Source organism: Pseudorasbora parva, chromosome 9, assembly GCF_024679245.1.
Source record: "Pseudorasbora parva isolate DD20220531a chromosome 9, ASM2467924v1, whole genome shotgun sequence".
Taxonomy (NCBI): domain Eukaryota; kingdom Metazoa; phylum Chordata; class Actinopteri; order Cypriniformes; family Gobionidae; genus Pseudorasbora; species Pseudorasbora parva.
In genome coordinates, this window is record NC_090180.1 from 4,990,366 (window position 1) to 5,015,454 (window position 25,089).

Here is a 25,089-nt window from a genome sequence, read left to right on the forward strand (position 1 = left end):
ATTAAGTTACTGGAAATCTTGCATGGTTTACAAGTTAAAATAGTTAGAAGTTCAACTATTGGCCATCCATTTTGAATATTGGGCTGTCCCTGATCCGGCCACTCTCTTATGCGACACTTTTTGTTTCCAGGACTCAGTAATCAAGGAAAATGGCCAGACTTACACTTTCTGTTCTGATCTGTGCAACGGCTCTTGCTACTGTCTTTATGTCAGGTGAGAATCCATTCTGATCGAAACAAAATATTCTGTGATCCTTAATATTTTGCACAATACAATCTCGGCTGATGTCTCACATTATGTCAAAACGTCAATCACTTAGAAAGCATGAACCAAATGAATTGGAAAGCTCTGAAACAAAGCACATCTGCAGAAACTTCACAAACATCATTTTTAAGAAAACAAATAAGCGTTGTGTATTGTTATTCAGTATATGAACGCTTTTGTGAAGACACTTTCCCTGAAGAAAAAATGGAGGCTATGTGATTATCAGCCAACTGTACTTTTTCCATGAGCTATAAACATCTAAAGAGACCAACTGGAGGTGCAGATAGGCCGCAAATAATGTTGCATGTACAGAACATTTTACATCCTTCATTTTATTTTACAGCAGTGGCAATTATAGCAGCAGCCTCTGGGCTGGTTCCCCAGTCTCTTTGTAGTTTAACAGGAACACTTGCAGGGGGTCCCGGAAGTTTAAGCCCCATTTTAAAGCACTTAGAGCTCTCAGAGAGCCGAGACAGAGCAGTAATCACTAGAATGAGACGTAGCTTTCGCTGACGGGAAAAGGGCCTGCTGTGCACCTGCAGGAGTGTATTAGTCGGCTGGCATTTTCCTTCATTTCAGAAGTGTGACATTTTGGTTGATAACAATTTATTTTTGCAATGTTTGACAGACTTTCTGAATGCTGGTCCTGTAGGGCACAATAAAGAAGAGGACGGTGAGTTGGACTTTTGTGTGTAATTATATCAGCCGTGCTGTAATTGGCAGCGACATCAATACTCTAATGTGAGATAATGGCATTAAACATTAATCATTATGTTGGCAGCGGTTCAATGTCTCATATAGCTTCTCTACATCTAGGCTCTAAAATAGAACATCCTTCTTCTTAATACATCTTTTAGGTTATTCAATGTTAACACGTCATAGTTATGAACTACACTCTCAGAAAAAAGGTACAAAAGCTGTTACTGGGGTGGTACTTTTTTTAAAAGGTACCTAATGCACTTTTTATGTACTAATATGCACCCTTTAGGTACAAAAGTGTACCTTTTAAAAAGAAGCCACCCAGTGACAGCTTTTGTACCTTTTTTTTTCCTGAATGTGTGACACACAGACAAAGCGAAGAATCCTAATGTTGCAATAAAATCACCACAATTCATTTTTCCTCTCTTTTTCATTCACATTTATCATCCTGTATACACTGTCAGTCAAAAGAGTATGGGAATGTAGGCCTGTTCAATTAATCTATATATATATATATATATATATATATATATATATATATATATATATATATATATATATATAGATTAATTGAACAGGCCTACATTCCCATACTTCCATTTTTGTTATTTCATTATAGACTTCATTATAATTTTAAAATATGAAAAATGTTGATAAATAATAAGCAGAAAATCTCTTTTGACTGACAGTGTATACAGGATATATATATATATATATATATATATATATATATATATATATATATATATATATATATATATATATATATATATATGTATATATATGTATATATATATATATATATATATATATATATATATATATATATATATATGTATATATATATATATATATATATATATATATATATATATATATATATATATATATATATATATATATATATATATATATATATATATATATATATATATATATATATAATACTCTTGTTATATAAAATACACCGTTCAGAAGTTTGAGGGTTTTTTAAAAATAAATTAAGATTTTTATAAAGCAACTGCACATTAAATTGATCAAACAAGACACTAAAGACTTTGAAAATGTTACAAGAAATGTTTCAAATAAAAGCATAAAAACAGTGTGTGATGGTATCCACATAAATATCAAGCAAATTAGCTATTTTCAACATTGATAATAATCATAAATGTTTCTTGAGCATCAAATCTTCAACTGACGTCTGGATCTAATGATGCTTTGACATCACAAGAATAAATTACATTTCAAAATAGATCAACATAGAAAATAACTTTTTAAAATTTTAATAATATTTCACAACATTACAGTTTTTACTGTATTTAATACTTTTTAAAATATATTATAAACCTCAACATTTTGAATGGTAGTATTAATTTAAGGAAATTCAAATGTTGGTGTAACCTTTCTATTTAAATTTTATATCAAACTACTTTAAAGTGTTTAAGCCTTTAGATAAAAAATGTTGTCAAAACCACAAGAAAAATAAATGTAGTCAAGAGTGTACATTTCTAACTGGTAGTTTAAGTTATCTATCTATTTAAGTTTTTTAAGTATCATGCCATTTTGTAAAACCAACATATTTTTTAGTTCTGCCTAAATAAAGCAGCCATAAATCATGCCATTCAAAAAAGGTATACTTAAAAACCCCTTAATTTCCAAAAAACTCCACAACACACAAAAACACAGCATATTGAGATGCTTATATGTTGATTCTTGCTTTTGTCACGTGCTGGTTCAGTTATGGAGGCCGTTTCTGAGGTGAAGACAGACAGCATGCCATCACTGAAGAAGCTGGTCCGCAACAGGAGGAATGTTGCCTATTACAGAAGCCAACCAGATTTCTGGGTCTGGTATAAATACTACATGGAGACCAACAACCAGGAGGGAGTGAGTAACCAAAGCATGGTCACAGTCTTTTCAAGACTTTTCAATGACTTTATGGAGTAGTTATTTCAAGTCCGCGTTCTTGAGATGTTTTCAGAAATGTATAATTCAACTAGTCCAATCTTGTTTCTGTGTGATTACCTCCAAAGGTTGAGGACATGGATCACATGTACCGGGTTTACCTGCAGAACAAGCACAGAGTAGAAGAGGGCCGCTCTTACAACCATTACCTCACGCATCTGAGCGAAATTTACAAAGCTTGTGCCAACTCCGACGACCCGGACTGCATTGCAGAATCCACCAGCAAACCCAAAGCCAAGATTGTCATGCCTATTCCTGTGAGGCAAGCTAGTGTGGCGGTGTGCAACCCTTACCTCGACCCATACTGCCTCTATGCTGTTAGACCAAACTCTGCAGAAGAGCCTTCACCCGCTCCAGCGAAGGTCCCTGCTCCGATTCTGTCCCATCTGCTCCCTCTGCCTCTGAAAACCCCACCTCATTATTACTACGCCTCTCCGGTCCTGGAGCCTTTTTTGTCGGCTGAGCAAAGAGCAGAGCTGTTGCGTATCTGCAACCCTTCAGACACTGAGTGTCTGCAGTACCATCTGAGAGCTGCTTATGGTTACAGGCCCTCGCTTGGCCCTCTGCCCTCGTATGCTCATCTTGGATGTGATCCTACCAAAGATCCTTACTGCCAGCCTAAGTTGGTGACCAAATCACCCTCAGGTTTGTATCACTTGTACCCCAGCTGTAACCCTGCCACTGACCCTCTTTGCGTCACTAATGTAGTTGCACCTGCATCCCAAACTGCGGAGAATCCAGAAACCCCCAAAGAGAAGTTTTGCAATCCTTTGTTTGAAGAGGGCTGCAACCCTCTTACCGCTGCCAAACTAGCTGCACTCAATAAGCCCGTCTTGGAGTACGCTCCAAGATATGAGCCTGCGCCTCTCAACCTGGCCTGCGATCCTCGCTACGATCCATATTGTCTGATGGGTGGAGCCGCTGCTCTCAGGAAACCCCCTCCAGTTCTCCCTGAGTTCCAGACCCGTCACCATTTGGGCGTCCGTGGGAAGACCAAAGAAGGTTATGACTGCTACATGTTCTACGATAAGGATTGCTCCCCGGAGAACCAGAACCTGAGGGCCAGTGCAGCCATTTCTAAACCAGACTGCCATCCGTACGACCCCAATTGTGGAAAGTTTGCCGCTCATCCGTCCACTCAAGCAGAGGCAGCCAAAGATGGCATCGTTGAGCCCCATCCGGACTGTGACCCAGAAATCGATTACAACTGCCGTCTGCGCAGGGCAGAATCCACAGGTGAAGAACACAAAGATGAGCCGGCCCAGCCAGAACAAGGTTACAGCAACCCTCTCCCTGAATATGCAGCTCCTGAGTATCCAGTTCCACGATTCGAGGACTTCCTGAGAGGATATATGGGTGGCTACAAGAAATGAGAAGAAAAAAATAGAGCAGAACTTAAAAATTCAATCATGCTTATACAAATTTAGCATAGGTTTAGGTCTATGCAAGAGATGCAATTCAGGGTTACTTAAGAATAACTTTTGCATTGATGTTTTAGAAACTCTAGAAATTAATATTTCATTTTGTCTGAAATGTCATGCTGGGAAACAAATCAAAAGATTTGGGGGTTTTGTTATTGGTAATGTGAATCAATAGTATGTATTTATGTATTAAATAGTGTAGGGTTAGGGTATATGACTTCAACTGATTCTTAAATCTGTATGTAACTTTTTCATTAGTTTTGTTATCAGATTCCTTTTATATATATTTAATGTAGCTTCAACCACTTTGATAAAGTGTTTTAACCACTTTGTCTTTTTCCTCAGCATTTTATGCTTCATTATTTCAATAAAAAATGAATGACTGGAAATAAAATAGGTGTTTTGGCATTCCTTCATGCAAAAGCACATTTACTGAAGCCAGCCGGTGCTATTTTCAAATGAGTGAGAAGTTATCATTTGCAGCTCAAAATTTAAGGTCTTTTAATATACTTGTATTAACCTAATTATAAAAATATGTTGTCAGTGCACTACAAATGAACTGGATAATAGATTGGTTACTGTAGGTGAAAAGGATGAGCCCAGAGCCCCTCCACAATCCCCCCATGACAATTTGTGGTTGACGATTCCAGCATGTGTGCGAAGTTTCAAGAGTTCTTGAGCATATTAAGGGACCCAAAAGTGCCAGAAAGGTTAAAAAATTGCCCTAAAAATGTATATCCTTAGGGTAAAAAGTCATTCACTATAAACTTGTATGCCAAGTTACATAAGTATAGATATTTGCAAAAAGTAAAAAGGTCTGCGTGGAATAGAAATTGTAAAAGCATGATTTAAATCACCCACAACAGCATTCTGCCAAAAGATCCCTCAGGCAGATGAAAAGTGTGTGCACTTGATGACTGTTTTAAAAGAGCTTGGCATGCCAACACAGTAAGTGACTACTCACACAGATAGTGAGCATGTTGAAATATGCATTAACTGCACTGTAAATATGCCATTCTTAGAAGGTCCCTCAGCGGGCAAATCTACGTTACCTAAAAAGGGAGCTTATGAAGCGCACAAAACAGAAAAACACCTTGTATTATCCAACACTCTCGCCACACATTATCGACACAATTCATTCTGACAGGCAGCTTGTGTAAGAGTACTAGAAATCAGTGGGGATATATGTCTCAGGCGCTGACTCAACAGCTTTACATGTTCATACCACTGGCACGTCTGTTGTGGTTCTTTTCTTACTGTCTAATTGGCCTTAGGTGGGATTTGAGAGGGGATTGAGCAAAGGCTATGAGATTTTGAACTGTTGCTTAATGCCTCAGTCAGCATGAGTCCGGTTTGTGCTGACTGCACCTCTCCATGGCCTGCATACCTGTGGGACCAGCTGAATGTCATTAAGTGGATGGGAAAGGGCCCTGAATGGTAATGAGGGTAAATATGTCCTCTGCATAAGCAAACAGAAATTAGCAGTGTACGTCTGTGTGCTGTATTCAGCAGTGCTGCAGAGTCTCATTTTAATGTGGTCAGCGAGTGAGTTTGTTTTTGAAACACTGTATTCTTGAAAGTGACAGATATGGACTTGAACAGAGATTTTAATTATTTGATGGCACTTCTGCACAGTTAATGTGCAGACTGAAAAATGTATGAATGCAAATAACTGTATTTTTGTAAACATCACACATAGTCAGAAGCAAAATTATGATACGTTTATTAGTGTTGTAAGCTATATAAAACGAGCCACAGACAAATCAGTAGAAATATATTAATATTTGATTCAAACATATACACATACTACATATAATTGGAAAAAAGTGTTTTATATATATATACAGTTCATATACGTAGAGGGCCTTTATACACTATATTGCCAAAAGTATTGGGACACCCCTCCAAATCATTGAATTCAGGTGTTTCAATCACTTCATGGCCACAGGTGTATAAATCAAGCACTAGTGATGCAGACGCTTCTACAAACATTAGTGAAAGAACGGGTCGCTCTCAGGAGCTCAGTGAACTCAAGTGTGGTACCGTGATATGTTGCCATTTGTGCAATAAGTCCATTTGTGAAATTTCCTCACTGCTAAATATTCCACAGTCAACTGTTAGCAGTATTATAACAAAGTGGATGCAATTGGGAACAACAGCAGCTCAGCCACAAAGTGGTAGCGCATGCTGAAGCGGACAATGCACAGAAGTCGCCATCTTTCTGCAGAGTCAGTAGCTGGAGACCTCCAAACTTTGTGCGGCCTTAAGATTAGCTCAAGAACAGTGCGTAGCCATAGAGAGCTTCATGGAATGGGTTTCCATGGCCGAGCAGCTCATCCAAGCCTCATATCACCAAGTCCAGTGCAAAGCGTGGGATGCAGTGGAGTAAAGCACGCCGCCATTGGACTCTAGAGCAGTGAGACATGTTTTCTGAAGTGACCAATCACACTTCTTTGTCTGGCAATCTGATGGACGAGTCTGGATTTGGCGGTAGCCGGGACAACGGTACTTGCCTGACTGCATTGAGTTAAGTATAAAGTTTGGTGGATGGGGGATTATGATATTGGGTTGTTTTTCAAGGGGTTGGGCTTGGCCCCTTAGTTCCAGAAAAAGGAACTCTTAATGCTTCAGCATACCAAGACATTTTGGACAATTTCATGCTCCCAAATTTGTGGGAACAGTTTGGGTATGGCCCCTTCCTGTTTCTACATGACTGCGCACCAGTGCACAAAGCGTCGGTTCATAAAGACATGGATGAGCGAGTTTGGTGTGGAGGAACTTGACTGGCCTGCACAGAGTCCTGAGCTCAACCCGATAGAACAGCTTTGGGATGAATTACAGCGGAGACTGAGAGCCAGGCCTTCTCGTCCAACATCAGTGCCTGACCTCACAAATGAGCTTCTAGAAGAATGGTCAAACATTCCCATAAACACACTCCTAAACCTTGAGGAAATCTTCCCAGAAGAGTTGAAGCTGTAAAGGGTGCACCAAATCTAATTTAAACCCTACCGATTTACAATGGGATGTCATTAGAGTTCATGTTTATGTAATGGCAGGCGTCCTAATACTTTTGGCAACAGTTGTAAAATAAAGCACTGACATGTACTGCTGTTTGCTGTGCCGCTGCACATATGACAAATAAAGTTTGACTTTGACTAATGTTTTAGCCCTAAAGGAGCTGTCTGACAACCAGATGTTACATGCACACGAAGGTCATATATCTACCTAAAACTGTCCATTTTAAGTTGGCTAATGTACTGAAGGTGACCTTTTGCCAAAAATGATAGATGCCCTAGTTACAAGAACAGTTTTAAATACTTAAATCTCTCTGGGTGACACACTTACAGACCATTAATGTTTCTTTGTACTAAACTTCAAATAAGAAAGTGTCTTTGCCATGGAGGCAAACCTGCTGGGAAAAAAATAACATTAATATCAAACACTTCAGTATATTTATATACAGTATTTAAGTGTGTCTGTTTTTATAAACGCTAAAATGTATTTATGGCTAAATTGTTAAAGTTGAATTTTAGCATATTAAAATATGCTCACAGAAGAGGGGGAAGAAGAGAAGATTGTCAGCGCTGTCGTGCATAAGATATACACAACGACCAACCTCCTCTAACAGGCTCTGAAGCATGCGATGGCATGGTGCAAAGGCTTGACAACTCATGAGGAACATTTCCGAACGTTGGCTCAGATGGAGCTTCAGGTTATTCGCGAAGATTTAATTTAAGATTGGGTTGTAGTTTTGTTGCTCCTCTCGAATCTATAAGCTTGACATTCTGAATCACATCAAAACATTGTCATTTATTTTACTGAATCAGAGACCTGTGATTGATATTGGGGAAAAGACATCCTGATTTTCTGAGTGCCTAAATTTAATTTCTTACTAATGAGGGGAACAGTATATGACCCATTTTAATCATCTTTGCACTTATATTATGTAGAAATGCATTAAAAAGGAAGTTTCTCTGAGAACAGAAATGCGGAGGACTTGCAGAACAAAGTTTATTCAAAGATTTATAAAAGAGACTAACATAGGTCAATATGACACGTTTAGTTGTGAACGAAAAGAAAATATATATTTTTTATTTTGTCGTAATTAAGTACAGTGATGATACGTTCCAAAGATATCTTTTAGAAAGGTCACACTTTTTACACTCATGAAGTGTTTTCACACTGATGAAGTGTAACAGTGGACATGGATCACAATTGTCCTATTTGTGTCATAAATATGTTTTTTAACCCCAGTGTTCACCACATTTCAAATGACATTATGTTTGATAGTGTTATTTGATGGAAATTGTTGGCTTGCTAGCATGGTTAGTTAGTGTAACACAATTAAATAATAATTAGTGAGATTTACCGTGATTTCACACATGGCTCACATTTCTTTTCAAACAGCTCTTCACCGTCCGATACTGTCTGTTGGTAAAGGTTGAAAAATCTTTGGTCAAATTAAGCTATCGATTTTCTTTTCTTTTTTAAGATCATTATCGTTTAAAGCATGCAGTAATGCATATTTTTAACTGACATTTAACATTAAAAGTCTGGGTCTGATACAACAGTAAAACAACAAATTCTGTACATAAAAGGCATTTGAAAGTTACAAAAATAAACGAGGAAGGCATGGCAAAATGTTTCCAAGACAACTGTCAGTCATTTAACAAAATAGAGAAAAAAAGAGGAGGGGGGTTGTTTCAGTTTTCTCAAACCCTAAGAGAGAGAAAGAAAGGGAGAAAAGCCCAGTTGAAGAAGCAGGCTACAGACAGTAAGCCAGCTGTGGATGAATGGATGCAGTTTGGATATGTGGATGAATTCAGCCGCTGTCACGTGATCCGGTGAGGCTGCGATAGGAACGATCCTGAAGCGAAGCTCTGCACTCGCTCTCCAGCTCATCTTATGCTCGGACTTTGTGATTGGTAAGTAGCTCCTATGTTTTATCTCGCTTCTTTTCATCGCTGTCAAATGTTTTTACTCGTGTATTTCCTGAGGTCATTTTTTTAAAGAGGTGCTTATAGCCTACTTTTATATCATTCTGACGTCGCGTTAACTTCAAACTAGTAACGTTAATACTTGTGCTGCATGCTATGATGAGCAATGCCTAGGTCTAGCTAGCTATATAAAATTGTTTTCAATTCATATATGATTAATGACTGGTTAGTTCCGAAGTTTGCAGCACTACCTCTTAATTTTGTTTTGTTTTATTGATATATATATTAATTAAAGGGTTACTTCAGCGATTAGCATATGGCTTTGTATCAGTAGAAACCCTGGAGTATATTCAAATTATTGTGCTTTCCCCCCTCATATCTCCCTGAGACAAGAGATTTATGCATTTTATTTCTAGAAAAATTCCTCCTATGATGCAAATTGACGATTTTTGCATCATAGGAGGAATGTTTGCCCAAAGGCTAAAGACTACAGCCAGCAGAGGGAGCCATTTCCGCATGTTTTGAACTCGCGCATGGGGGATGGGAGATACTCAGCTTGCAGGGAGAGCTCAGCTGGCAGGCACTCATTTAAACGGAGCAATGGTGTGCAATGTAAGTCTTTTAACTTCTCAAATTAATTTCTATGAAAGTTAAGCTTGTAAAGGCATGAACTGAAACGCGCCAGACTGAACTCGCGTTGTGAATGTATGCCGCGAGTGTAGTCGCGATTACCTCAGCTCTCATCACTCCTGCAGTTAGTGCTCAGTGCTGTGAGACTCGCGCGGTGACTCACTCCTTATATTGAACAGACACGTTCAGTTTTTAATTGTAGTGTCTTCTCTAACTCAGTCACTGTAATCAAGTTGGTGGCGTTGGGGAATGGCACAGGGCAGCGAAGCATTCTGGGAATTGTAGTCTTTCATCCCCATGGGACAAAAATACATTTTCTGTCTTTTCTCAGTCTAGAAAGCACCAAATTCAAAAATAATTTCACATTTCTACTGCATTGATGACCCAGTTCAAATACAGATTCATCTTCCCAGCGCTGAAGTACCCCTTTAAAGGTTCCAACAGGAATAAAAAAAAGATGGTTTTAATTCTGATGCCAAATGAGAACCTTCTGGTTTCATTAAGAACTGTATTCTCTGGTCCACACTTATTTGAAGAACCTTTAATGTGAAATGAAAAACTTTTGCAATGTATAAGAATGTCTGCATTTCACACTGGACCATGCATCCATATTGATATTAGGCTACTGGTCTTGACATTATTTAAATCAAATGAAATGGTTTGTCCGTGAGGCGATATGCTACCATAACCTAAAAAAACCTAAACATCCAATGAAGTTTGCACACACAAAAAAATATTTTATCACATGACTTTGTAATATAAATATTTCATCAGTGTTAGCTTTCTTTTGTATCCAGCCAATTGCAATATTTCTTTCATTCATTTTAAGCACCCAAAGCATAATAATCATTCAACCAGCTTTCAACTAGATATGATACTACTCACACTCTTCTTGCAAATGATTTTTCTTTAATCAATATTGTTCCTTTAGAGTCAAGAACGACAGTGCTGAAGATGTGTGTTATTCTGAAAAAGAATGATTTATTATTCAGACAGTGTCAGTCAAGGGACAGGTGGGGGAGGCCAGCCGTGAAATATCCTTTCCCCAAGTAAGGCTTATCTCTCATTGGGAATTCTAAGAGGGATGGAAGCAACCATACGATACCTGGACAGAATTCCTGAGTCTTCCTCAGAGCCCCACATCCTACACACACATATGAATACAGATAATGAAGATAAAAATTCATTCATCACCAGTAATGGCAGGATAAGTTGTCACAAAGTATCATGCCATATGCTTCTCTGGAGTTTGGCAGCTAGATCAAAATAACTATCTGCGGTAGCTTAAAGGATTAGTTCACTTCAAAATGAAAATTTGCTGATAATTTACTCTGATTGTACACACCACGGATTTTAGCCTGACAAGCCAGACCAACATCAAGATGTTTGGTCTGGAAACTCACCATTGACAGCTCAATCCGAGGGGCGGGATAAACGGTTGTCTTTCAAACTCCCTCTGCACGCGATAGGATAGCGCTATGACCAACCAGAGCTATGGAAGCGGAGCTGATAGATTAACCATTTGCTGTATCCAGCAAAACTCAGAACACATAAGAATGACCTCAGTGCCGTTCTTTGTACTTTTCTCAGATAAAAGCTTAACTCCAAGTCTTCCAGAGTCGCGGTCAAAGCTGATTCGAAAGACCGCCATTCGCCAGTTTCTGTGTTTACTAGTAACACGCAAACGCAACTCAGCCATCATTATGTTAAGCCCCGCCCACCGACTCTATACACGATGTGATTGGCCCAAACAGAGTTTGGCGTTTATCGCTCAGAAGTGCATTGAGAGTTGCTAGACGACACTCGGGGCAGATTAGATTTGCTGCCGCTAGGGTGCGTCTAGATTTCTAGGCTACACAGATTGTGCAATCATGACAAAAAGGTCACGCTAGACGTAGGCAAGTTCCGCCCCTGTGTTTACAAAGTGCTCAGACTAATACAAACATCCTTTAGCAAAAAAAAGGTTAAATGATGATGTCGGACGATTTTGAAGATGGATTAGTGAAGGGCGTTTGTATTAGTCTTCGCACTTTCACATGGGGCGTACTTCCTCCTACTTCTAGCGTGACCTTTGCAACGTGACTGCGCAATCCGTGGCAAGTCGCAGGGCATTTTTATAATTTTTTTTTTTAGATGACCGATAGTTTGGCTAGATCCTTTTCTAGAGCTAGATCCTAGACCCTATTCCTCGTCTGGGATTGGTCAGAGCCTCTGAAGCCCTTCCTTTGAAACTGCATTGATTTGGACCTTCAACCATTGGTTCCAATTGAAGTACATTTTGTGGAGAAATATCCTGAAATGTTTTCCTCAAAAATGTAATTTCTTTTCGACTAAAGAAAGAAATACATGAATGTCTTGGATGAGATGGGGTGAGTAAATAATCAGGACATTTTCATTCTGAAGTGAACTAATCCTTTAAACTTCCTTGCAGGTAATTTCTCCCAACAAAGTTTTATGTTGTATAGACACCTATATAGACTGAAGGATTTTCTTTCTCTCTAGTTTAAATGAGAATAAAAATAAGACGATTGTATAAACCACCTCATTTCGTCATGTTATTTCAGAAACACAGCCTATTAGGATTTACACCGAAGCCACTTTGGTCTTCTCTCTTCACAATGCTCTATTGTTATTTAATTCATCTGGTTTGTTTAGAAGCTCATTGTTGATAGAGAATGAAGAGATGAATGGAGTCTGCTTGTACTCGGAATATGCCATCATGATTCCATTGACTTTTTTATTTAAAAGATCTAGACCTACTTGTTTAAAAGAACTGCAGTAATTGTACCAACAGGCTATAACCCATTTAACAGAAATGAAATCTCCCAAAAATCTGTTAATTTAGTATTTGTAGAAGTTTCTCACTTGTTCAAAATATTTTGTATGAGTTTGTCTTTGGATGTTTTGCGGGATGCATCATTAAAACAAACTTCAGTGAAAATAAATAACACTTCAGGGAGATGTTTTGAATCTATTTTAGCACCCTGGATGGCATCATCCTCACTTTTCATGTAAAAGTGAATGGGTTTCCACCTTAAATTGACCTTGTATTGTCTAAGCAGTGCACCTGTCATGTCAACTGCAGCTCATTGTGTTACAAGCTAATTAGTCACTGCTCTAGTGACCCATTTACACATGTCTGGTTAAATTTACTCTATAACTGATCACAAAACAGAGGGAGAAAGGGATAAACAAGTCTCCTTAATGCTAGTGGTATATGGTTTTTAAAAGATCGTCATGGCACTAGAAAATTAACAAAATTATGATCTTATATTGCTTTTGCATAAGAACTTTATGACCTTCAAATGATCTTACATTAGGCCTGTTTCTCATAAATGTAGATGTGAATGCTTAGGGCCCAATCATACAACCGGCACATTGCGACTCCAGGTGCCACATGTGTTTTTTGCTATAGTTTCAGCCCGACCCCATTATCATTTTAACTTTCATAATTCAAAAAAGGAGTCCACTGCAATGTTCTTTTCTCAAAGAAAGTCTTAACTCCAAATCTTCCAGAGTCGTGGCCGTTTTGAAAGATTGCTGTTCGCCAGCTTTGTTTTCAAGTAGCAGGCGGTACCGCCACAACTCTACCGTCACTATGTTAAGCCCGCCCACCGACTCTATACACAATGGCCCTCATTTATCAATCTTGCGTAGAAACAGGCGTATATGTTGGCGTAAGATTATGCTTACACTCCTCTCACCGCCTGATTTATGAAACTGTGCGCACCTCTGCAATTCAGGTGTACGCAATACTTGCCCTTGATAAATCCCGCGGCTGAAAACGATCGTCATTAGAATAACACGCCCCTATATATTCAAGTCTCCGCCTCCCGCACGCCCTCATTTTACGCCATGGACACACGGAAGACGGCAAAGAAGCGAAACTTCACCAACGTGGAGATCGGGCGCGCTCTATCATCTCACTAGTCCACTAGTCAGGGCACTGATTAGGACATAAGTCAATGGGCTGACTCCCTGATCAGTGCTCTGACTACTGAACTATTGAGATGATTGAGACGCACCCATCGAGATCACCAGGGAAGTGGAAAAAAAAAAACGAAATTGTTTTATTTAAGAGTATAAAGAGTTGGAATAAAGGCACCCACAAAAACAAAATATGGACCCAAATTACGAGTAATTACCAGCTGAAATACGAGCTCATATGAGTAATAATATGAGTAGTTTGAAATACGTTATAACATTACGAGCTGTTAATAGTGTGGGGGTTGAGAAGCGCACCCCAGCAGTTTAAAGCTGTTTGGATAAGAAATTACCATCCCAATGCATTATTTTACAGCACGTTTTGAAACAATTAGCATTTGATTTCGTATCACGGCATGTATTGGGGTGTACGACAGTGATGATGATGTGATGTGGAGTATTCATTCACATTAATAATTACATGACAATTTGTAAGATTCTTCTTCTTCTTCTTCTTCTTCTTCTTCTTCTTCTTCTTCTTCTTATTATTATTATTATTATTATTATTATTATTATTATTATTAATGACGCTTGTTATTTAGAAGAAGAATGTCGTTTTTATTGATTTTATTATTATTTAAAAGAAGAAGGTCATTTTTATTATTTTGTCAGTCTGAATTATTTTAGTCCCAGTCCGTGCGCAGCTGCTGGGCCAGGCGGGCCGGTAAAGCGCACAGGCTCGCGACTGTAGGAATACATATGCCTACAAATCAAACTCTTTGGTAAAGTCACACAAATTAAACATTGACGTTCATGTTGCACAAAAATAAACACTGAATGTTGTTGTTGTGGTTTTTAACAGTGGGTCATATAGCATATCTTGTCAGTGCGTTTTGTGTTAGGAATTGTTTTTCTGTGCATTTTCCCACTAACTCAAACGTGCGTAGGCCTACACCACCTCCTGAGCTGGCGTAGGATTTGAGCGTGCCGTACGCCAACGTCCATATTGATAAATCTCAAAGTCACCGTGGGTTTGGGTGTACGCAAGGTGTACGCTGGAAATTTGGTGTACGCACTTTTGATAAATGAGGGCCAATGTGATTGCCCTGACCAGAGTTTGATTTTTACAGCTCTCAGGCCAACGGAGAGTTGCTATAGACGTCCTGGCTGCAAACTATATTTGCTGCTGCTATGGTGCATCTAGATTTCCAGGCTATACAGAAATATGAATTAAAATGACATTTTTTCTCATGTCCTGTTTTCAAGTTCTGTCCTGGCCCTAATATAACAATTTTCTATCCATACAGAGGGGGCATACTTTAAATGTATTGAAATTAATTAGGAATCTTTGAGTAAACTTTGAGTATTGTTTGAGTATCTCATTGCCGGGCCGAGTAATCAAAATATGGTCACCCTACTCAAGTTTAATGATTAAAGACGTCAGCATGTGTTTATATGGAAAAACAATAGAAAAGCCCCTTATATAATAACAATAATTACAATCTCTAAAATTGTACACTGTAAAATGCAACTGATGATCTTACTATTAATATTAAGTGAATATAACTTATTTTGAGTAAGTTTGTTGATCTTACTAAGGTTAACAGAGTAATGACAACTTTTTAGCACAGCAAGTTATTAAACTCAAAAGGTTCAATTAAACTCTAATTAACATAGTGAGTATATTGAACTTTTTCGAGTGGCTATGCACAGTTCTGTCCATAGGTGGAGTCGTTTCGCACCGTAATAACTTATTCTGATGGAAGAAGCACATGGAAAGGTGAGTCAGCGCTCGTTTGGCATGTTTTGTAATTGCTTATTTGCTTAATATACATTAATCAATAGTGTAATAAGCAGATTAAATGAGGTAGTGTTACACAGCAACATTGGTTGTGATGTTAGTTTAATCAAACTTTTGGATTGTGTTGGATTGTGCTAATTGAAATGAACAGTCTAGCCATTGCTATTCACTAATTTTTTGGTGCCTGTTTTCAATCAAGGAACGGTTTTATATTTTATTATTTATTTTTATTGTGTACAATGTTGACTGAGGAAAACTGATTACTCCAATTTAGAGATTTATATTACAGTGTTTAGGTCTGTTTTACAGGCAACGTTATAATGTAAATATATTCATTGTAGAATAGGCCAACTTAAGATATTTTTTTAATGTTTAAACATGTGTAATAAGTATAAACATTACACAGTGACTTGCAAATAAATATATAAGGATTTTGTATGTTAATATTATTGTCTTCTTTTGCAGAGAATGTTTTGTGAAATGAGACATGCAATGGAAATGTAAGTAGTGTTTTTTTTCCTGTGAAAAGAGAGCTCCTTTATTGAAGCATTATCGCTTAAAGCTTTAATTTTTCTTAGTTTTTCTATCAAAGAAACTACCACATTCAAGGTTCAGTATAGACAATGTTAAAATAGTCCATGAGACTGCAGTGGTTCAACCTTAATGTTATTAAGTGATGAGAACACTTTTGTGCAGAAAAACAAAACAAAAATATACTTTGTTCAACAAATTTGTCTCTCCCGTCTTTTAATCAATTCACACTTCCGTGTTTACATCAAAACATCGGTTCATTATTGGCCAGCTCCAGTGTCAGCATCACATGCATGCGCTATGCTGCTGACATGAACAGCCGTCGGCCAATACTGAGTCTGCATTCTGACATAGAACCTGGAATGAAAATAGTGTAGGAGACAGGGGAGAGACGAATTTGTTGAATAAAGTGGTTATTTTTGTTTTGTTTTTGCGTACAAAAAGTATTATCTCCGCTTCATAAAATTAAGCTTGAACCACTGTAGTGTGACTGTTTAAATTAAGTCTTTAGTACCTTTCTGGACATGGAATTTGGTATTTTCGTTAATTTCTATTGAGGATAAAAAACCCTCTTGGATTTCATCAAAAATATCTCAACTTGTGTTCTGAAGATGAACAAAGGTCTTATGGGTGTGGGAACAACATGAAGATGAGTAATTAATGATAGGAATTTAATTTTGGGGTGAACTAAACCTTTAAAGGGATAGTTCACCCAAAAATCCCCCAGGGCATCCAAGATGTAGGTGACTTTGTTTCTTCAGTAGAACACAAATTATGATTTTTAACTCCAACCGCTGCCATCTGTCAGTCAAATAATGGTAGTGAATGGGAACTCTGCGGCTCATGACGACACATTGATGTCCTAAGACACGAAACGATCAGTTTGTGTGAGAAACACAACAGTATTTATATAATTTTTTACCTGTCCAACTTTGTTCATTCGCTTAGTGATGTCTGATTGCGCTCTGACAATGGCAGTGATGTCTTGCACTCATTGAAGTATATGCAATCAGACCTTACTTAGCATATGATGAACACAGTTGGACATAGTGGTGTTTTAGAGGTAAAAAATTATATAAATACTGTTGTGTTTCTCACACAAACTGATCGTTTCGTGTCTTAGGACATCAATGTGTCGTCATGAGCCGCAGAGTTCCCATTCACTCCCATTATTTGACTGACAGATGGCAGCGGTTGGAGTTAAAAATCTTAATTTGTGTTCTACTGAAGAAACAAAGTCACCTACATCTTAGATGCCCTGGGGGGAAGCAGATAAACATCAAATTTTCATTTTTGGGTGAACTATCCCTTTAAGTAATATATTAACAAATTAAATATTTCATTCTGTAACAACATTTCTTTTTTGAGCAAGGTCATCACTGAATTTTTAAAGGGATCCCATGGTGTTGAGACTTGTATGGCTTAATATAACATAAATGATGTCTCTTACTGAATTATGTAGTAGAAAACCCATGAAAGATCTACGTTATTTTAAAAATCGATTTTATATTTGGACCATGGGCGGCGCCATTTTGTTTGCGTTCTAGGTTGATGACGTAGAGTGGTTGAACTCCTCAATCAGCTGGCATTACCCGTTGCTATTTTTACCACAACGCAACTCGAAAATTGTTTCAGAGTTAAACAAAACCAATGAATTCCTTTGTAATTATACTTAAAACACACTCAAACATACATGTGCACACAAACTCACCTACACAAGTCACAAACAGATCGGCGGGCGCGCACACGACAGGCTCTGTCTCAATCGAGATGTTGGGCTGCTCAGTCTCCACGACAGGGGCTGAATCTGAAATCGACCCTATACCCTTAAATAGGGCATTATTTGAAGGGACGGACATTTGTAGTGTTGTCCGACACCATAGTGGACATGTTCGAGTGCAGTCATTCAGTCTCACGTTCCACCGCAATAACGAAAGCCGATTTACAAACAGCTGTCCGACTTCACGCACTCAAACATACATGTGCACACAAACTCTCTCTCTCACACAGACTCACACACACCCCAACAGATCGGCGCGAACACAGCAACACACACACACACCAACAGATCGGCGCGAACACACACCCAGCCCAACAGATCGGCGCGAACACACACACACACGCACGCACGCACTGCGCGCGCATACATAACCCTCAATCTATTCCCTTTGTTGATATCCTGTTCAACACATCCTGTTCCCCAGATAGACTCTGTCTATGGATAGACTGTTGATAGTAGATTAACTATAATGCCTAATGTGACCAGCAGAGGGAAATATCTAGGTAGGACGATGGGATAAAGTAACGTGAGGAAGAGAGGCAGGATGTTTTGGTGATGATGCATGCGATTGAGACAGAGCAGTCAGGTGTGTGTGTGCGCGCCCGCCGATCTGTTTGTGACTTGTGTAGGTGAGTTTGTGTGCACATGTATGTTTGAGTGTGTTTTAAGTACAATTACAAAGCAATTCATTTGTTTTGTTTAACTCTGAAACAATTTTCGAGTTGCGTTGTGGTAAAAATAGCAACGGGTAACGCCAGCTGATTGAGGAGTTCAACCACTCTACGTCATCAACCTAGAACGCAAACAAAATGGCGCCGCCCGTGGTCCAAATATAAAATCGATTTTTTAAATAACGTAGATCTTTCATGGGTTTTCTACCACATAATTCAGTAAGAGACATCATTTATGTTATATTAAGCCATACAAGTCTCAACACCATGGGATCCCTTTAAAATAGATTTATTCAGGCTAATTTGATATCTTCCCCCCACATAGAGCGCTGACATCACTGCTAAGCGGACAACAGTTCTTTGTGGCCTCCCTCTACTTCTTGGAGAAGAAACCTCTGACTTTTTTAAAACAATGTTGGCAAGTACCTTTCTTACATTTCATTCTAAACTATAATCAACCCCACACATACATCACATATTGGCATTCAATTATTCTTCATTTAACTTTCATCTTGAAGCAGACATGCAAATGCTGCATTTGAGTTTTGTTGTATGTTCTGCCCTAATTGTACTATTCATTGTTTTTTCTAATTTTCATACAATACTTATATGTATTGTTTAATTTTGTAGGACTGTGATAGTGACATACCCCAAACTTTCATCGGGATTCTGAGCGCCAGCCCCATGACAGCCAGGGTTCACCTCATGTACTGTATTTGAAGGCTTCACACACAGCAATCATCCTAGAAGGAGCCATTGTGATGGATGATCTTGAATACCTTCCCAATGCCATGTGCCTACTTTTTGGGCTAACATATGCGCTGAACTTGGAGTACCCATCGCAGCTCTAGAACACCTTTGATTTTATTCAAAGAGTGTTTCTTTCTCTTGGATACAAATCCCTTTAACCAAAACTACAGTCACTTAAAAACATGCTGCTTCTGTAAGTGAAGGCTGTTTGAAGTTGTCTTAAAAGTTTAATTCACCCAAAATGTAAAATCTGTCATTAATTTGTTCACCCACATATCATTCCAAACCCACAACACTTTTTTTAGTCTTTGAAACACAAATATAAATATTTTTAATTAACCATTAGAAGTTTCTTGCCCTCCATTGAAAGTCCAGGTAACCAAAACTTTAAGAAGACAAGTTTTAAAACAAATCCTCTTTATCTGCTCAATTCAAATTGATTTATTTTTATGGTGCGTAAATTATATATTTTTCTGGATCTTTTAAGTTTTGAGTTTTGAACTCAAAACTTTTAAGTTTTGGTTACCTGGATTTTCATTAAAGGGACAGAAACTAAATAAAAAAATTCATTTGTGTTTCAAAGTCTAACAAAAGTATAATGGGTCTGGAACTTGTGGGTGTTGGGTAAATTGTGACAGAATTTACAGTTCTGGGTGTTAAAATTAGGTCTTGCATTAAACTAAAGTTGTTCATTTTAAAATGTCAGCTGTTCAGTCTCAGGCAAAAGATTGTCAAAACAGTCACGATTCCAAATTCAGTTAATTTTTTTTAGTTGCAGTTTTTTTTAGTATTAACAAGAATAACATAGGCATGTTTTTTGTGCCTTAACTTGTTAATGTTACAAGATTTTTTTTTTTTTTTTAGAATTTGTCTCTCATAATGACATTGTGTTTTTTACACTGTAATACCTGTTCAGTCTCAGGGAAAAGATTGTCAAAAAAGATTGTCACGATTCCAAATTCAGTAAAAAAAAAATTTAGTTGCACTTTGCACTTTTGTTTAGTATTAACAAGAATAACAGTGTTTTTTTGTGCATTAACTTGTTAATGTTACAAGAAAAATTTTTTAGATTTTGTGTCTTATAATGGTGTTTTTTACACTGTAGTACCTGTAGACTATTGATAAGTAATAAATAAGTGTTGAATGGAGTTCAGTTGTTGCTTTTTGTCTTCACTTATTTTTTTAAGTTCAGCTTACTTGAGAATTTTAAGGCAATCGGTTTCCTGATATTTTCCTAGTAATGTGAGCACTAATAACAAGTTAACACAACTAAGAATTTTGAGTTAAGTATACTTCATTAAGAAGTTTTCTGTACAAATTGTGTTAAGTTTTGCCAACAAAAAAATAATACGCTACTTTACTTGGAAATTTTAAGGCAATCGGTTTCCTCACTTTTTCTAAGTAAAGTCAACTTGTTACATTTTACAGTGTAACCTTATATTTAAATCTTAATGTTTATTACATCAGCATAAAATTCATTCATTTGTTTGTCTTTTGACAATCATTTTTAAATTCTGAAGGAAATTGAGTTAACTGTGACTTAATTCATAATTAAATTTAAACTATTAAAAAGTGTCTACATTAGTGGGATGTTTCTAATGCTGACAGAGAGCAGAGATTGCTTGAGGCCACCTTTATTTGATTGTTTGGTCATGTAATTTTACCAGTGACCAGGAAATTATGTTTTTTTTTAAATAAAGTTTGGGAGGAGCATTTTCAAATGATCTGTCCAAACAACTCGCCATCAGCAATTACCACATCTATCCTTTCAGCATGAGAGAAGGTCTATATATACACACAGTCGACTCACCGTCTTCCTCAACAGTTTTCAGCATCCCTCCACCATCCCGATTCCTCAATCTTGGCTTGTTCCTAAAAGCCAGGAGAGTTGGACTAAGTACACAACTTCATACTTGAGTAAAAGTAACAGTACAACTGGTACAAATATTACTCCATTAGATGTGAAAGCTGTAAAAACAGATTTTTACTTAAGTGAAAATGTGCAGACATATTTGTTTTCAAAATTGCTTAAGTATCAAAAGTACATTTCCTTTATGTCAACTCATTATTTTATTATTTTGGTATAAATGCACACTATGCCATAATGATTTAAGCCAGTCAGTGATGCTCCATCCGACATACTAGCATACGATTAACTTAAATTAATTTATATACTTAAAAGTTACACAGTTCTTTACAAAGCTGCTGTCACTTTAAGGCCGAATGTACGGATTCTATACACTGTTTATGTGAATACTCGCCAAAATGAACATTTTGACATCCGTCTTCTTCCATTTTGCTATAAACTATAAATCGGTGGTCAAAAAATGCTGGGAAATCATTGAACTTCATGTGACTGTACAAGAGTGATTCCTGAAAGGCTTTCTGCTAAAACCCAAATGCCTTTCAAAGAAGGAAAAAATCATCCATTGACATTCAAAGCTGCTACAGAAACGACTTTCGACTTTGAGGACCTTGATAGAAATGTAGTGGAGTAAAAAATACAATATTTGTCTTTCAAATGTATAGTGAAAAAATAATACTCCAGTAAAGTACAGATACTCAAGTAAATAAACTTAGTCCACCTCTGAAAGCCAGGAATATGGAGTACTCTGGGTTCAGACCAAATGAGGCCCTCTCCTCAGACAGCACACCAAATATGCATGCCATTTATTCTACCTGACTTATTTGTAAGTGTGAACTCGTAAAATAGGAGAAGTGTGAAGTACTGTACTGTGTAAGGAGTAGAGAGTGTTTGAATGGGGAATAACAGAATAACAGACATCATTGTGCATGGACTCAGTGGAGCTGGTGAAGTGATGAGGTTCGAATGAGAATAGAAATGTCATGTCCATTCCCAATGCCAGAGCTGAGAGCTCTGCCATGCCTGTCAACCTGAGAGAATGAGGTGAGGCTATTGTTAACACAGGGAAGCAAAAGGTTTTCATGCATCAGTGATTCGGCAGAAATGATGGTGTGTATTAAGAGGAGGATGCTGGTGTTGCTGAGGATCAGTCACAGGGTTGACTCACTGTCTCACAGATGAAATGGATCGGTCTGTGTCGGTCTGCGGATTTGTTGTAGTTGTAGTATTCCTTTTAAAATGATATCCTACTTTAAACAGAGTTAAACATTTGTTTTAACATTTAAAGACCACATTTATTTTTCTTAATGGTTTTTATTTTGTTTTTTTAAAGAAGGACTTGAATTTCTATTGATAACATTTCTAATTGGCAAAAATATTGAGTCAAATATATTATACAATTGTGACAATATTTCACATTATTACTGTTTTACTGTATTTTTACTGTATTTTACTGTTTTACTGTATTTTTAAATCTCTTATGCCTTGGTTAGCATAAGAGACTTCTTTCAAAAACATGAAAAAATTTGACCGCAAGATGTTTGCTTGCTATAAACTAATCGACTAAAAGCCATAATTGTAGGTGACTGGATGCTTCAGATTTAAAACAGACACACCATGATAAAGTTCGATTTTTTTACTGACGTCTCTGCCTCAGACCTGCTTTTTCTTTATTTGAACTCGTGTCATAGAACTCATAAAGCCTGTGTTGTTTTGTCTTTGAGCTTCATATGTTAGCTGAACCAACCCAATCTCACGGCATTTCGTATGTATTTCACAAGGGGGCTAATGTGTACAAATTTATACGACCTCACTTCCACGAATTTGTAGGATTTTTGCTAAATCGTATGTATTTTAACTTATTTTAACGTATTTTAAACTAACCCTAACCCTATAGCCCAATTCATAACCCCAAACCATGCCCATTAACCTACCTTTCACTGAGGTTTAGACAAATTGTACGACTTCGTATGAAATAGCCATCTCATAAAATATGTACAAATGGGTTGTGAGATGGCATTGACTGGACCCTAGTCTCAGCCTAAGATGTCATGCATGGCCATGGACCATTGGCTGAACATCTGATGCATGTAACACACGAAATGGGAAACAATTCAGGAGTTTCAAAGTCGTCATCTGATTGGTTGTACTCTCCAGGTTTTCCAGGAAAAGTGTATGTTGCGCTGTTCATTGGTCTGCCTGGAAGCTGTTGTGTGGCCAGTCCCTCCCATGAAGAAGAAAGCGTTGAGTTTACAACTGTGACAATGAGTGCTTATCAGGATCAACTAAACGCTGATTAAAAGTATCTAAAGCTCACAGCACCATTGTTGCAGTAAACTTTCATAACGTTTTATGTCGGACTGTTACTGTGGAGACATCGACTGTAAATGTTCACGCCTTTAAACATGATGCAGAGCAAAACTTACTGTGATTGGTTGCTTTCCATGTCAGCCTAACATCCTCTAGGCAGTCCTTGGCTATTGAAATCTGCTATGGAGTCTAGATCGCCTGCCGTTAGAGACTATAGCTGAACTCTCTTGACAACACAATGATTTATATTTACATTAATTGTATGTGAGGATATTCTGGTATAGGAATCCTGAAGAAACACTTGGCTATCACTTGCAGCAAAAGAGAGTAGAAGCCTTATATGTGAAACTTCACACGTTTCAGCAGTCACACTGTAGTGCTCCTCACAGCTCATCCTGACTACACCCTTAAAAATAAAGGTGCCAGGAAGAACCAAAAAGGGGTTTTCACTGCGATGGCATAGAAGAAGAACCGTTTTGTTGAATGTTCTTTAATGAACAATTTTTTCTAAACATTTTATAGACTAAAGCAGGGGTTTTCAAAGAGGTCCTCCAGAATGTTCTAAGGGGTTCCCAAAAACTTTCAGAGAATAAAAAGATTTAAGTCTACTGAATATTTTAAATGCTTTATATTTATGTTTCTCTGCCATATACATTCCAGAACTGTATATGTTTGCTTTGTATCTTTAATGGGTTTTTCTCACAATAGTCCCCTTTATCTCGCTCACTGGGGTTGTAAGGCAGTATTCTTACACAAGCTGCTTACATGCATTTATTGTGAAAGTTGCTAATTCTTCATTAGGTTTATACATCCAATTTTTATAGCCAATTTAAGTTTGGAAACAATATGTTGTATTTATAATGTCACACTTACTATTTAACAGTTTACTTTTCTTTTTTTTTCTTTTTTTTTAATTATAAAGGTTTTTTTAAATCATAAAGGTTCATCATATTTGGGGGTCCTTGGCATCATTAAGTTTGAAAACCCCTGGTCTAAAGAACCTTTTGAGCAATGGAATGGTTCTTTGGGTATTAACGGTTCTTATACACCTTGCCAATATGAGTACCTTTATTTTTATTTTTATGTGTAGTGTCTTCTCAGCATTGCCACATCCAGCCAGATGAGTACAGTGAAGAGTAATCTAACGGATCACATGATCATAAATAGTGCTCTGCAAAAAATCTCCTTTATTCTCGGTCCAACTGCAGTATTAGCCGTGGTGAAGAAGACTTGAAAATATGCACATTAAGCAATTAGACAGTTCGAGTCTGGCGTGCTGTTAAGATGTGGCTGTGTTAGTGTTTGTGTGTGGTTTCGAGAAGAGGGCGTGAATTGTTATGAAGTAGGTACAGTATCTGAAAATAACTTTCTTTCTTGATCATAAACTTTTATGTCTGTTGCCCTGGAGATAGGAAATGGGTAGGTAATGTTGAGTCAGAATCTGTTTAAACCCCACTGAATAACTCATTATTTCACCAACATGTACTTTAAATAATCCTACTTTTATATACAAAATTAAAAAATACATATTTCCAATTAAAT

At 37.4% G+C, this 25,089-nt stretch overlaps 2 protein-coding genes and 1 long non-coding RNA gene across 7 annotated transcripts in view; all 3 read left to right on the forward strand.

Annotated features, from left to right (window-relative positions):
• Positions 1-127: 127 nt before the first annotated feature.
• Positions 128-4,301, forward strand: and2 (actinodin2). The gene is made up of 4 exons (XM_067452999.1): positions 128-213; positions 893-937; positions 2,702-2,850; positions 2,997-4,301. Exons 1-4 carry the CDS (start codon positions 150-152, stop codon positions 4,299-4,301), a joined length of 1,563 nt encoding a protein of 520 aa, XP_067309100.1. The 5' UTR covers positions 128-149.
• A 4,834-nt stretch (positions 4,302-9,135) lies between these two features.
• The window catches only part of ralyl (RALY RNA binding protein like), a 30,488-nt gene continuing 14,534 nt past the window's right edge, over positions 9,136-25,089 (forward strand). For all 4 annotated transcript variants that reach the window (XM_067453000.1, XM_067453002.1, XM_067453003.1 and 1 more), the window contains exon 1: positions 9,136-9,274. The gene's annotated coding sequence lies outside the window, so the exon portion shown is untranslated. The remainder of the gene's footprint in view (positions 9,275-25,089) is intronic.
• On the forward strand, positions 15,548-20,512 carry LOC137089429 (uncharacterized). 2 transcript variants are annotated; one of them, XR_010907683.1, is made up of 4 exons: positions 15,548-15,620; positions 16,107-16,141; positions 18,949-19,041; positions 19,254-20,512. It is a non-coding gene; the product is annotated as an uncharacterized lncRNA (long non-coding RNA). The 2 variants fall into 2 exon arrangements; XR_010907684.1 differs by lacking the exon at positions 15,548-15,620 and adding an exon at positions 15,642-15,707.

Bases quoted from the DNA above. Each gene is read 5' to 3' on its own strand.
- and2 (XM_067452999.1), top strand. From the start codon at position 150: ATGGCCAGACTTACACTTTCTGTTCTGATCTGTGCAACGGCTCTTGCT. The intron at 214-892 runs GTGAGAATCCAT...AATGTTTGACAG, and splicing joins TGCTACTGTCTTTATGTCAG to ACTTTCTGAATGCTGGTCCT. The intron at 2,851-2,996 runs GTGAGTAACCAA...TTACCTCCAAAG, and splicing joins AGACCAACAACCAGGAGGGA to GTTGAGGACATGGATCACAT.